At 37.1% G+C, this 13,710-nt stretch overlaps 1 protein-coding gene across 1 annotated transcript; it reads left to right on the forward strand.

Moving 5' to 3' along the window:
* The first annotated feature begins 453 nt into the window (after positions 1-453).
* Positions 454-8,125, forward strand: LOC129942547 (uncharacterized protein C2orf42 homolog). The gene is made up of 5 exons (XM_056051539.1): positions 454-1,559; positions 6,660-7,307; positions 7,448-7,609; positions 7,669-7,824; positions 7,889-8,125. Exons 1-5 carry the CDS (start codon positions 597-599, stop codon positions 7,988-7,990), a joined length of 2,031 nt encoding a protein of 676 aa, XP_055907514.1. The 5' UTR covers positions 454-596; the 3' UTR covers positions 7,991-8,125.
* The last annotated feature ends 5,585 nt before the right edge of the window (positions 8,126-13,710 follow it).

Genomic DNA, 13,710 nt, shown 5'->3' on the forward strand with positions numbered 1-13,710 from the left:
GTCAGAAATCAAAGAATTCTCTATCAAGAATCTTAGTAACATAAACTGGCCAATTGGGTAATAATAGTGGCAAATGTAAACACAAAACAAATAATCTTAGTTGAAATTGTTGCAGTTCGCAATAAAATTATAGAAACACAATTTCCAACTGAAAAGCTTTAATGCTTAAATGCTCAGACTATTCAAATTCAAATTTAATAATAACACATACTCCGGTCGAAATTATTAAAAAAAAAATAACAGAAAATTCAAGTGTGGCCACTCCCTTAACTTCTATTTAAATCGAGTACAAATTTCCCTATCTAATGCAACAACCTATTTTTACCAAATATTTCCCAAATTTTAATTTCGAACAAATTATTCCTATTTTTCAACAGAATAGGAAATTAATTTTTATTTTTGACATTTCCTTTTAATCGCACGAAAGAAGAACGAAAAATAAATTGAATAAAATTTTGTTTTTCATCTGACAGCAAAGTGCAAAGGGAAATTACGAATAATCCTCTGCGAAGCCAAAGGCAAATATTCAGTTTTTGTTTTGAGAAATCTTTCGTCGTTTACATCAAAACAAAAACCGAAACGTCCTACAAAGGTAAATGGCCCCACCGGCTATGATAGGAAGCATTATAAACAAAAACAAACCCAAAATGTCAGACCAGCATGGACAGCAACTCAAATTAATGGATATCGCGAGTAGACGAAGTCTGCGAGGATTAAAACGCTGTCCGAGTTGTGGAACATTCAACGGAAATCGCAGCCAAATGTGTCGCAATCCAGAGTGCGAGCTTCGCAAGCAAATACTCAACAACAAGAAGTCCATGGATCCGATTCAGTTGATTTCGCACACTGATTCCAAGTTCTACAGTGTCCGCATTAAGGAACGAGAATGCGCTCCGAGGAATTTCGTTCAAATCACCGACTCCTACACTCAAGAGGGCAAGAGTTTGCTGATAAAGCGGAAAGCCATTTGTTTTGTGGACACCTGTAAGTACGATTCCAAGGACATCGATATTAGCTGCAAGCATGTCAAGGCGACTGCGGAATCTGTGAAGGTCGCCGAAAAGTTTATAATTCACTACGACACTCTTTGGAGTCTGCCAATTGGAGTTGAGGACAAAGTTCGTCTATGGGAGTCATACAAGGAGGAGGAATCCGCTGTTCCAGCTGTGCAGAGGATAAACAATACGACATTTGTGACAAAGTGCGCCAGGTCGAATATATTCCCATCGGGGAGACTGCATGTGACAGTCCTCACGAACGACAAGAAAATAGAAGCTCAAACATTTTCGTGTGCTTGTAAGAAACTGAAAATACTCCTGTCGCCAAATAATTCGGTGTCGTTGAAAGAAGATATCTGCGATCATTTGATCTTGGTGGTGGCAGCAGTGCTCAGCAGATGGGCATCTCCATGCCAAAATGAATTCAGTAATTTTACTAAAGAAATAATGTCAGTGTGGAAACCTCAAATAGCTGATGGAAGTCCGGAGAAGCTGGTTGTTGAAAATAGCTCTGGAAATGGTGATATCTTCATTTTTGACAATGAACTCCTGCCAACCGATGTAAGATTATTTATTTTAATTTTGTTAAATTATTTTTAAACATTGTTTCATCTATAATCTTCACTTCGTTAGACAGGTTATAAAACCTCCACAGTAGTTTAATTCTATACCTCAGTTAAGAATTGATGAGTAAAGACAATACCATTATTATTCCTCCTATTTGATAAAGTCTGTCGTAAGGATTAGCCTTGGTATTCCTCTTAAGACAGACGGCGAAAAGACATCTGGTCATATGCAAAAAGATGAGTTCAATCTCTTTACCCACTTTTCTGAGAAATGTCTTAGAGTGGTATGCAAAAAAATCTTGGATTTCAAAGCGGTGTTGGTGAACACATTGGAGCCAATCAATCAACCCTATCTAAGGTGGTACAGCAAGTCGGTACAGGAATTGCAATCCGTGCAAATGATTGGATCATGTTCCCACACAATTCTGAAGAAAGAAAAGAAGCGCAAAGGTTATGGAGCACTAAGTAAGAGTTTCCTTACAACATTGGTGCTCTGGATTGTACACATGTGCGCATAAGGAAACCACTCTATCACTACGAGAAGTACATCAACCGCAAAGGATACTACTCAATAAATGCACTGGCTACGTGCAAACGCTGATGAAAGATTTCCAAGCATTGAAGTTTGTTGGCCAGCATCAGTCCACGATTCCCGTATTTTGAAAAATAGTTTCTTATTTAATCATATGACTAATAATTCTTCAGTAATATTACTAGGCGATGAAGGGTATGGCCTTGGGTAATGATACCATTTTCTTTCTTGACTGGACTGACCGCACAGAAACTACTGTTTTAAATAGTGCAAGTGCATATAAAGAGCTCTGAGATCGTTCTCATATCACTGAGTCAGAACTGTAGGGAGTGAACTCGTTTTTTTGCATATGAAACTGAGTCCGAGTCTGCTCGATCGATCTCACATGCTAGGTTCAAGCTCTTCAGCTCTGGCTCTGAGAACTTTCTCATCTTTTAGCATATGACCCATTATTATATTCGTGTAGATCTCTTCAAAAGGGTCCATACCTGGGATGCATATTCACGATGAGGGCGACCCAAAGCGTCATATAAAGCGAGTTTAACATAAGGATCCTGACATTCTTTAAACCAACAATTAACAAATTCTAATAAAGTGTAGGGCTTTGCTAACGTGCAAATTAAAAAGATCCGTGAAATAGAAAAGAACTCAATTTTTTTAAAACTATGAACGCGATGTATAGAGAGCTGCGATATTGTTAGAGGCAGTTATTGCCTGACATTTAATTGGATAAGTGTTTAGACCATTCGGTTTTTACCAAATATATAATTTGTTAACATCCTCCTGGAGTTGTTATTGTCGTTTGGAAATGTATGGTTTTTAGGACTTAGCCTTAACTGTATCGTACACAATTGTTTCATGATTATAGCTAAGATAAGGAGTAGTGGCCCTAAATGAGTACCTGGGGGAACTCCTAATTTGGAAATTAAAAGGTTGGACTGAATTCAACTTGATAAGACCTATTTTTAAGATAAGAAAAAATCAATATGATGAATTGATAGGGAAATCTTGTTGCCTTCAGCTTAATGATGTGGTGATGTCATAAAAAAGTTGGCCACAAGATCGATGAAGTTCTAGGGTATTTAAGCACTTGCTTACTTTTTTTTTTGATTTTTCTGTCCAAAAGCTTCTTTACAAAAATAACACTGGGCGTATAAGCACTTTTTTATTTAAAGGTGCAACTAACCCAACTTTGTTTTTTACATGAAGATAAAAATTTTTCAAGTATTTTTCCAACCTTTTTGTGGGTATTTTGTTATTCTTTGATTATTAAAAATGGTTTCAATTTCTTGTAAACAAATAATCAAGTCATAGGCGAGAATATAGAAAAAGTAAATAAGCACTGAGTAGTACCCGTGGCGTAGGACTGTACTGCTACATGTCTTGGGTTGAATCCCTGCCTGTGCCACCTAAACGTTTTTTTTTGCACGGGTACTGCCTCTTGCGAAGAACTGACAAATCCTCTCAGTGTAATCTTTCTCATGAATAGTGCTTACTTACTTATTTAAGGTGGCGCTACAGTCCGGGTGGACCTGGGCTTCAACCAACATGCGTCTCCAGCTAGCTCGGTCCCTAGCTAGATGTCTCCAGTTTCTCACGCCAAGTTGGTCTTAACCCACCTGCGTGCGCCACCTGAGTCGCGGTCTTTCTCTACTGCGCCGTCCCTCGGGATTGGATTCGAAAACCTTCCGGGCTTGAGCGTTGATATCCATTCGCTCTACATGGCCCATCCATCTAAGCCGTTGAACTTTAATTCTGCTAACTAGGTCAGTGTCGGTGTACAGCCCGTGCAGTTCGTCGTTATATCTTCTCCTCCATTCTCCATTTATGCATACGGAACCAAAAATCTCTCGAAGCATCCTCAGACGCTCTCATCTCATCATGAGGTCCAGGCCTCAGCATCCCCGGGATGATGAGTGTCTTATAGATGGTGATTTTAAATGCTCTAGAGAAGACTTTACTTCTGAATTGCCTTCTAAGTCCAAAGAAGCAGCGATTTGCAAGAGTTATTCTTCGTTTGATTTTAGCGCTGGTGTCATTGTCTGCATTAATAGCGGTGCCTAGGTAGACAAAGTCGTTAACTACCTCAAAGTTATAGCTGTCCATGGTGACGTTTTGTCCAAGACGTCGCCGTTCAATGTCCTTTTTTGATGAAAGCATATACTTAGTCTTGACCTCATTGTCCACTAAACCCATCTTCTTCGCTTCCGTCGCAATGCTCAAAAACGCTCCACTGACATCTCTGACATCAATTATGTGAATATCATCTGCGTATCCGAGTAATTGATTGGATCTTTGGAAGATTGTGCCTTTGCAGAATGATTTTGAAGAAGTCGCATGACAGTGCATCGTCTTGTCTAAAACTTTTTTTGATATTAAATGCATCGGTGAGATCTTTTTCGACCTTAATGGAGCAGCGTACATTCTCCATCGTCATTCTGCACAAACGGATAAGTTTGACAAGGATGCAAAAACTAGACATTTCTCTGTAGAGCTCTTCCCTATAGATGCTGTCATACGCTGCTTTAAAATCGATAAAGAGATGGTGGGTATCGATTTGAAGCTCCTGGGTTTTTTTTAAAGATCTGCCGTAATGTGAGTATTTGGTCGATAGTGGACCTGTTCTGAAGCCACACTGATAAGGACCTATCAGGTTATTGACGAACGGCTTCAGACGTTCTTATCATACGGCAATATTAAGGAGACTGATGCCTCTGAAGTTGGCGCAGTTTAGAGGGTCTCCATTTTTATGTATCGGGCACACTATGCTGAGATTCCACTCATCGGGCATGCTTTCTTCCGACCATATTTTGCAGATGAGTTGGTGCATGCTCCCTACCAAATCATCGCCTGCTGCTTTGAATAGTTCGGCAGCGATGCCGTCAGCTCCATCAGCTTTGTTTGACTTGAGTTTAGATATAGCTATCTTCACTTCGTCAAGGTCGGGTAGGCGGAATTTAGGAACCTAATTCCTGTTGTGACATCCCTCTATCTCCTCGATCGCGTGCTTCTCATGCTCTCTTTCTCTCTGGTGGCCGTGTGAAACCAAGCACTTCAGATGCGGTATCTCTTATGGCTGCAAGGCAATGTTGCCACTTCTTGTCAATGCTTAATACAGGCAGCATAGGACTCCTTAGGAGGTTATAAGAGACTCGATCGGAAAGGGACATGGCAGTCTCTTGCGATTTTAGCCGTCTAATCGAAACTTCTCACAGTACTTCCTTGTTTTGGCTTGGATCGGGATATCCGTAGCCGTACCTTGGCTTCAACGAGGTAGTGGTCCAATTCAATGCTGGCCCCTCGGAATGTTCGGATATCCTGTATACTGGAGAAGATCGTGCATTGCCATGTAGTCAATCTGGTTGACGGTTGATTGATCAGGAGATTTCCATGTCCCCTTGTGGAAATCCCTGCAGTGCCCCGCAGCGAAATCGATTAGCCTGAATCCGTTGTCAGAGGTGGTGTCGTGCAGGCTGTATCTCCCGATTGTCCCACCAAAGATGCCTTCTCTTCCTAGCTTGGCGTTAAAATCTCCTAAGACAATTTTAATTTCATAGCCAGGGCACTGCTCATTGGTCTTGTCCAAGAGCTCGAAAAATATGTCTTTGGTGTTTTCATCATTTCATATAATACGGCAGTCGCCGTAGTATACATCGCAGTCTTTTAGTTTCCGTTTGCCCGGTCCATCCCAACGCACTTCTTGGCTTGCAACAGTTTAGGGCTGCCGCTAATTGGTTGGCTGCTCGTGGTCTATTAAGGGACCTAACATTCCACGTACAGATCCGAAGTTAGTTGTCCTTATTTAGTTTGCTTGGATTGTCAACAGTGAATCCGTCCGTATTTGAGGCTTGTTGGTGCTTCGCAACTAAGGTATTTTGGTACGGGGCCAGAAAGTCACCCCGACGGCACAACCCCCAAACTGGAGTGCCAGATCCTAAGTATAACTCCAAGGATGGGGAGCCGGATAAACCGCTCCTTATAGGCCTGGGCTCCCAAAATGTCTTAGAAGCCCTATAAGGTGTTCACTAAGTAGTTCAACCTTACTGGAACTGTGTCCTCTTGAATGCACATGTCTACCATTTGAACATCATCATCTAATAAAAAACGATTCACTTTCATCCGTAAAAGCTTATAAAACAATGCGAACAAAAAATAATGTCGAACTTAGAAATAAATCTTAATGTGGAAACTTGCTGAAGTTGTGCTTCTTCCAGTTTACAAACTTCATTACAAAAATGGAAAACTGGGCGTATAAGCACTTTTATTATGTTTTAAGGTTGTAACAAACTTAACTTGGTTTTTCACATAAAGTTCAATGTTTTGCAAGTGTCTTTCTAAGCTTTTTGTAGGCCTTGCGTTATTCTTTGACTGCTTAAAACGTTTTCAATAATGAAGTCCGCAAAGTAAAAGTAAATTAGTACTGATACACGAATCGTGTCTTTAAACATTTAAATAATGCAGTGGAAAACTTAAAAGCTTTGCAATTTAGTTTTTTATTTATTTTCCCTAAACATTTAAGTAAATCTAATTTTCAATTAATATTATTTTCTTTTTAAATTACAGGATTTATCAGATTTTACTGATAATATTTTAAAATCAGTCCTAATAAAGGACGAGAATGCGAACACAAATACGCACCAAAACATGTACCAAGGTGACCCGAGCATGGTTTCCGGATGCACAACCGACGATGCGGATATTCCTTTCGAGGCTATTAGTTGTATAGACGTGATGAATGAACAAAGTACACGATTAGAACTAAGCGACTGCAATATTGAATTAATGGATCAGTTCGAGCTGACAAATCAAATTGACTTATGTAATGGCGGAGTTATTCTCTCCGACACCGATCTATTCCAAGGAAACAGCATAGTAATGCCTGATTTGTCGGATACAATTGTCGATGATTTAATTGTTGCTCAAAATCAAAATCAACCCCAACTTATGTTGCCCATCACACCATTACCAGTTGTTGAACAAAATGCTGTGAGAATAAGTAAGAAAAAGACGAAAAAGGTTAATATCGCTCATAGTCCCAAGAAGACTTTAGAAGTGGTTAAAAGTGCTGTTGTAGATGCTGGAAAGGGATTGAATCCTGGTCCATCGTTAGAGTATGTAATGTGGCTGGACCATGTTATTGAGTGTATCAACATGAATGTTGACTTTAACTCGGAGGAACCAAATGTTTCGTTAAGCTTTAATGTTCATGAGGTAAGTACGAGGTTTAATAGTTCATAAATCTATTCCTTTAGGGTGTCCTATTGGCCGTGGTTTATTACTCGAAATGATATACTATGTTCGAGTTCGATTGTATTTATTAATCATTTTTGTTTTCTTTCTTCTTCTTCAAGGATGTTTTTGCCCACTTTAGCACAAGTTTTACAAATGGAGTCAAATGTCGGCTTCCAAACAGCACGGTGGTCGTGAAAAAAGGTAAATTCAAAGGACTTTTAAAATACACCTGGATCTTACAGAGTGCATCTAAAGTTCAGAGTATCTTTAAAACGAAAAACGTAAGTAGAATTTTAGCAAAATATAAGCATCACAAATTCATAAATTAATCAATCTTTAGATGTCTGTGGAAGTTGAAAGAAAATTCCAACCCAGTGGCGACAAATATGTTCCTTATGTGGACGAGCAATGTGATCTCATCGTACTCAATAAAAAGTATAAGAAAATTTCCCCAAAAATGTACATCGCACATATTTGGTTCGACTGTAGTAATAATGTAAGTTGTTAAAAATCTATCGCACTGAATTTTTAATATTGTATCAATTTAAAATTATTAACAGAATCAAAAAACTGGATTCAAAATCGAGTGGGTACCGAATGTCTTTCCAAAAAGTAATTTCGGCGTCTTGAATATTGAGTTTTCTGTTGGCTTAAAGCATTGAGAGCTCGCCTTGTGTAATATATTTAGAATAAGATATAATTCCATAGTTGTATAGGTTAGAAGTATTAATTGTTTATAAAAATTTCGTTAAAACTAAAATATTATTATAGAAAAAAAAAACAACGATTTAATCGAATTATTAAAATCTTTTTATTTCTCTGGAGTTAATTTCAGCTCTAATGAAAATCTAGATTAGGTGATTTATGTTTCATCAAAATCCTAACACATTTTAACACAAAAGCTTTCTTCTGCTTTTTTTGGAATAAAACACTCAGCAGGTAAGTGATTTGGCTGTAAGAGAGAATCAAAATTAATGAAAAATGTATTTTTTGATGATTGGTTTGGTTGAAGAACACATAAGTTGTTTGTATACATATATTTATTTGCATTTAAATTAACTATTAACTGAATTTTTAAGTTGGTGCTAAATTCGTGAGTAGGCTGGAGCCTCAACCAAGAACAAGCTTCTTCCAGCGTGCTTAATTTCATTTTTTTTTTAATGTGCATACCAAGATTTCCCAATTTTAAATTTTATACTCCAGAAAATGGTTCTTTATTTTAGCCTTAATTGAATACTTAAAACAACACAACAACACTGTAATTGAATTGAAAATATTCTATAATTTGAATAGGAAAACAAACTTTACGGGTGGTTAAATCAATTTTGTTTTCGATAACAACTAATGAAAATCATTTAATATCCGTTGATGCAGCATAAAATAAAAATTGGTCACACCAATAATCAGAATTTACGAATAAATATGAATCCGTAACATCGCAAACAACAATACCGATAAAAAGCGTTCTTAGCCAGCTCTGTTCCAGATCTTTGCAGAAATAAGTAATGAATATATTGTACACAATTTAGGTGAACTTTTAGGGAAATACATATGTCATGTTAAAACACATACAAATTAAACAATAGCTTCTGAATGGATTATCATGACCGGAAGCCCTTTGCTTAGATCGAAAGCTTCTTAATGACCGGCAATACGGCTTTCGTAGCAATAGGTCCACTGGTGATCTCATGGTTCATATCACCGAACAGTGGAGCAAATCTTTACATCGTTTTGGTGAAAGTAAGATTATTGCACTTGATATTTCAAAAGTATTTGATAGGGTTTGGCATCAGGCTCTCTTATCGAAAATGCGTGCTTTCGGTTTCCATGAATCCCTGCTTCATTGGATTAGTAATTACCTTTCGGATCGTTCAATACAAGTAGTATTGCATGGATTCAAGTCTGAAAATCATAAAATAAATGCTGGTGTGCCCCAGGGCTCTGTTTTATCTCCAACACTCTTTCTCATTTTTATTAATGATCTTCTGTCTGCAACATATAATCCAATACATTGTTACATTACATTGCTGAAGATAGTACTCTTAACTTTTTATATTCGTTTTCAGACTCACATCCCTCTTCTTCGGATGTGGAACTGCAACGACAAAATGCCGCAAGGTGTTTGGGTTTCCTTAGGCGATGCAAGAAATATTTCACTTCTTCTGATCTGGCTGTTATCTACAAGACTTACATACGTCCAAAGCTTGAGTATAACTCCCATCTCTGGGCTGGTGCTCCTGCAACTTACTTAAGCCTCTTGGATAGTATTGAACGTAGAACATTTAAATTGATAGATGATAATATCATCATAAGTTCATTTACTTCGCTTAAACATCGACGTAAGGTGTCTTTTCTGACCCTTTTTTACCGTTATTTTAACCGCTTATGCTCTAGTGAAATAGCCAGTTGCATTCCTCCCCTTAAACAGTTCAACCGTAATACTCGCGCTTCTAGGAATGCCCATCAGTATACCCTCGAGCCCAACTTCGGTCGTACTGTCAAATACAGAGATTCGTTCTTTAGCCGTACTACGCGAATGTGGAATGCCTTACCAGACTCTGTCTTTCCTAGTCATTGCAATATTCAGGAATTCAAAACAAATGTGCACCAACATCTCCTTTTAAACCCTCTCTCCTCTTCCTAGTGCTCACACTGTGCCTCTGCATAATAAGGGTAGTAATATCCCCTTAAGTTTGTGTTTATTATAAAAAAAAATATGTATTGTATTTCTATTTCAAAATAAACCAATAAAAAACAAAATGTTCAATATAAATGTAGCCTGTTTTTGTGCTACAACCGGACATGTGACTAACATTCCACTTGAAGAACGTCGAACACTTTTGTTTGGAGAAAGATTTATATTGAATACGTATAACATACAAATGATGTTATATCCGTTTTCATTGTGAAAACTTAAGACCCGCAAAACAGCTGAATATTTGAAAGCTTAACACCATTGACTTCACGAGTCATCCACTACTTAAAGTCTATTGACTTTTTCTTGTTCCCAAACATAAAACATACGCAATGCGTGGAAAACAATTTAATTTAAAATAATGTTTTATAGGTCAAACGGTGTGGTACAAAAGTTTTTGAAATTGGTGGAAACACACAACCAATAAATCAATTCAGGAAAATACTTTTATTAAAGTAAAATGTTTCGCTTTTAAGCTCCAAGTAGTCAACATCATATTAAGACATATAGGCAGGCATTAGGCAAGTAAATCTCCCAACTTTTGACTCAAAGCGAACACAGGAAAAAACACTGGAATAACAAATATCAAACAACAACTATATACTATTAGTCCAGGAGCTCGCGATAAGCTTTTGCTTGGAAAGGTTAAGCAAAGTGTAAGTTGGTATGTTGAGAAGTTTAAATAATTGCGGAAACAGTCGTCTGGCAGGTTTTTTTTTGCCGGAAGCTGAGGAAGGCAGTTGAACACGAATATTTCCACATTTTGTTTGGGAGTGATAGGCTGTGTTCTAAGTTGCAGGCTTTGTTGCTCATGCCTTGCTTAAAATATGCTCAAATATATTCATCAACGCAATTACACATGCATGCGTGTAGTCATCTTACTTTTTAAAATAAATTTATAAGAGAGTTTACAAAATGGGAATCCCTTGACTTGACTTGTAGTACACTGAACATGGTTATTGTTCAAAACTTTGCAGAATAAACTTAAAATAAAACGAGCGATACAAATTGGCAGAAGTAAGATAAATAAAAAAACTGAAAAATAAGGAACATATTTTTGAAAATTAAAAATTTTAGAACGATGATAATAAGGAATATTTCAAATAAAATTTCCTTAAAACCATCGAGGAATTTTCGGATGAAAATCTTCAAAACCATTTTCAATTGACCGGGTCTACTATTCAAGTAGCCCCCTCTGTTTTCATAACTGTTTCTTACAGTAATTACACAAAACTTCCAATTGTTTGTTTTTACAAACTCGTATTACGGACGACCAAAGAAAGATAAGAGGATGGCGGTCTTCCTCGATATTTGGAAGCTTGTTTATTAAGAGAAATAAGTTGTTTTTTCAATCATGCTAAATGATCAACTTTAAAATACTTTATTAGAACAACGAGATTGTTGCTCAAGCTAAGAAAAAATTATATTAAATGCACATTCAACAAAACCTAATGGATAGTTTTGTATGCTTTAGAACCAATCAGTTTTCGAAGTGAATGCGGAAGTCAACTCCGATCCTAGCCCCCAAAATATGAATTTCATGTAAATTCAAATCAAATCAAATGGGGTGGCGCAACAGTCCGTTGTGAACCAGGGCCTAGTGACTTACAACTCTCAACCATTCCTGTGTGCGAGTACTGTTGTCAGGAATGGAAGGGACCTACAATTTAAGGCCGAATCCGAACGGCTAGTTTTGAGAAAGCACTTTTTCATGACAAGAATTACTCTTGAAGGAATTGTCAATTCCTCGCAAGAGGCAGTACCCGCGAAAATTATTTTTTTTTTTAAATTATGGTGGCACAGGCAGGGATTGAACCCAAGACCTCTTGCATGACAGTCCAACGCACTAACCATCATGCTACGGGTACTACTTCATGTAAATTCAGTAACATTATATTTTTAGTTACTCACAAAATTATTAGGTCAAAACTTATATTTTAAAACAATAGTCCATACAAAATATACATACACTCTGAATTAAGTTCAACCGGTTTGCATTTCATTTCGTTGCTTGCACTATTGTGATTTTAATTGTGCTGAAAATAGTTCCTCTCATTCTTTAGTTTACCATTACCATACTCAATGAACTTCACTTTAAGAAAAACAATATCACGCAATTATTGGGTCAAGTATTCATTCGTGCATTTGACAGCATCAAGTGAGGATAACAAATTGAGCGCAGGAAAAAAAAAACAATTGTACAGTTGTTCAGGTCCGTTATATTAGTCAATTGAATTGATTTGTTTGCATTTTTTAACACGCGTTTTCTGAGGCAACTTGTTATTTTTCATGATGCCAAAGGACAGACGCAAAGAGAAATCGCTGATTTGTTGAAAATTCCAAAGGTCAAAAAATGAAAATAGGATATATTGTAAGCCCAATCCTGGACGTCCAAAAATCTTAAATGAACATAACCAAATGTTGATTCTGCAAAACCTCAGGAGAAACCCCTATATTAGTGCCCCAAAAATGGCACTTACTTAAAAATTGTTGATCCATAAACCATACGCCGCGTTCTAAGAGAAAATGGTTATAACGGTAGAGTGGATAGAAAAAAAAACATTCATAAATGAAAACAATAGAAAAAAAGGTTAGAATTTGCTAAAACCATTTAAAACAAGCCATTGGATTTCTGGAAAACAGTCACATTTGCTGATGATCGGACGACCGAGGTATAGTATGGCGCAAGGTAAATACCGAGCTAAAGAAAGAAAACCTTTTACCAACGCAAAACATGGTGGAAGTTCGGTGATGGTATGGGGTTGTATGTCGCATACTAGGGTTGGTAATTTGGTATTTATTGAGGGGATAATGTACCGCGTCGTACAGGAATGGTTGCTTTATAATTGCCCTAAAGTAATCCAAAAACCACCTCAGAGTCCCGACTTAAACCCCCAGACAATTTTGGATCGTGGAGTCAGGAAGCACACAATATCAAGCAAAACCGATCGCAAGAAAGAATTTTGAAAGAATGGGAAAAAATCAGTGCTTTAACCACCCAAAAGTTAGTCGAATCTATGTGAAGACGTATTAAAGGGTTTAGCGAATAGAAGGGATACCCAACTAAGTACTGAACATGAAAAACCAAAACTGCACTTAGTTACAACCCAAAAGTATTCACTTCATATTTTAGCCAAATAGTTTTGTGATTAAAAAACTGCGCTTTAGATGAATTTTGTGTTTTTTTTGTTAATTTTTAGTACCAAAGAAAATGTTTTTTGTTTTATGAATAAAATGTTAATTTTTTTAATTATTTTTTTGTTTTTCTTTCTGAAATTAACATTTAACTAAATAAATAAATTTGACCTAATAATTTTGTAAGTAACTGTAAAATAAATGCCAATCCAATTGACCACAAGTTTACTGATTTACTTTTATGAACACAAGAGTTGCTATGCTAACTCCGAGCTAGTACCTCCATTTTACATTGGGTTCCACAGTAGACAGAAGTTGGGGCTAACAAACGAGAGAGGGGTTGATGTCTTTAAACTAAGACAACTCTACTTTTACCAGACAGAAGCTGAGGAATTTTCTAGATAAAATCAACGGTGGCGTCTACAGTTCCATTTCGGTTGAATTACTTAGTGAACTACTAATAGGGGTTCTACGATATATTCAGAGCTCAGGCCTGTAAGGAATGGATGTACCAACTTTTGCCCTTACAGTTCAAATCATTGGCCTGGTGCT

Source organism: Eupeodes corollae, chromosome 1 (genome assembly GCF_945859685.1).
Source record: "Eupeodes corollae chromosome 1, idEupCoro1.1, whole genome shotgun sequence".
Lineage (NCBI taxonomy): Eukaryota > Metazoa > Arthropoda > Insecta > Diptera > Syrphidae > Eupeodes > Eupeodes corollae.

Bases quoted from the DNA above. Each gene is read 5' to 3' on its own strand.
- LOC129942547 (XM_056051539.1), top strand. From the start codon at position 597: ATGGCCCCACCGGCTATGATAGGAAGCATTATAAACAAAAACAAACCC. The intron at 7,610-7,668 runs GTAAGTAGAATT...ATCAATCTTTAG, and splicing joins GTATCTTTAAAACGAAAAAC to ATGTCTGTGGAAGTTGAAAG. The intron at 7,825-7,888 runs GTAAGTTGTTAA...AATTATTAACAG, and splicing joins GGTTCGACTGTAGTAATAAT to AATCAAAAAACTGGATTCAA.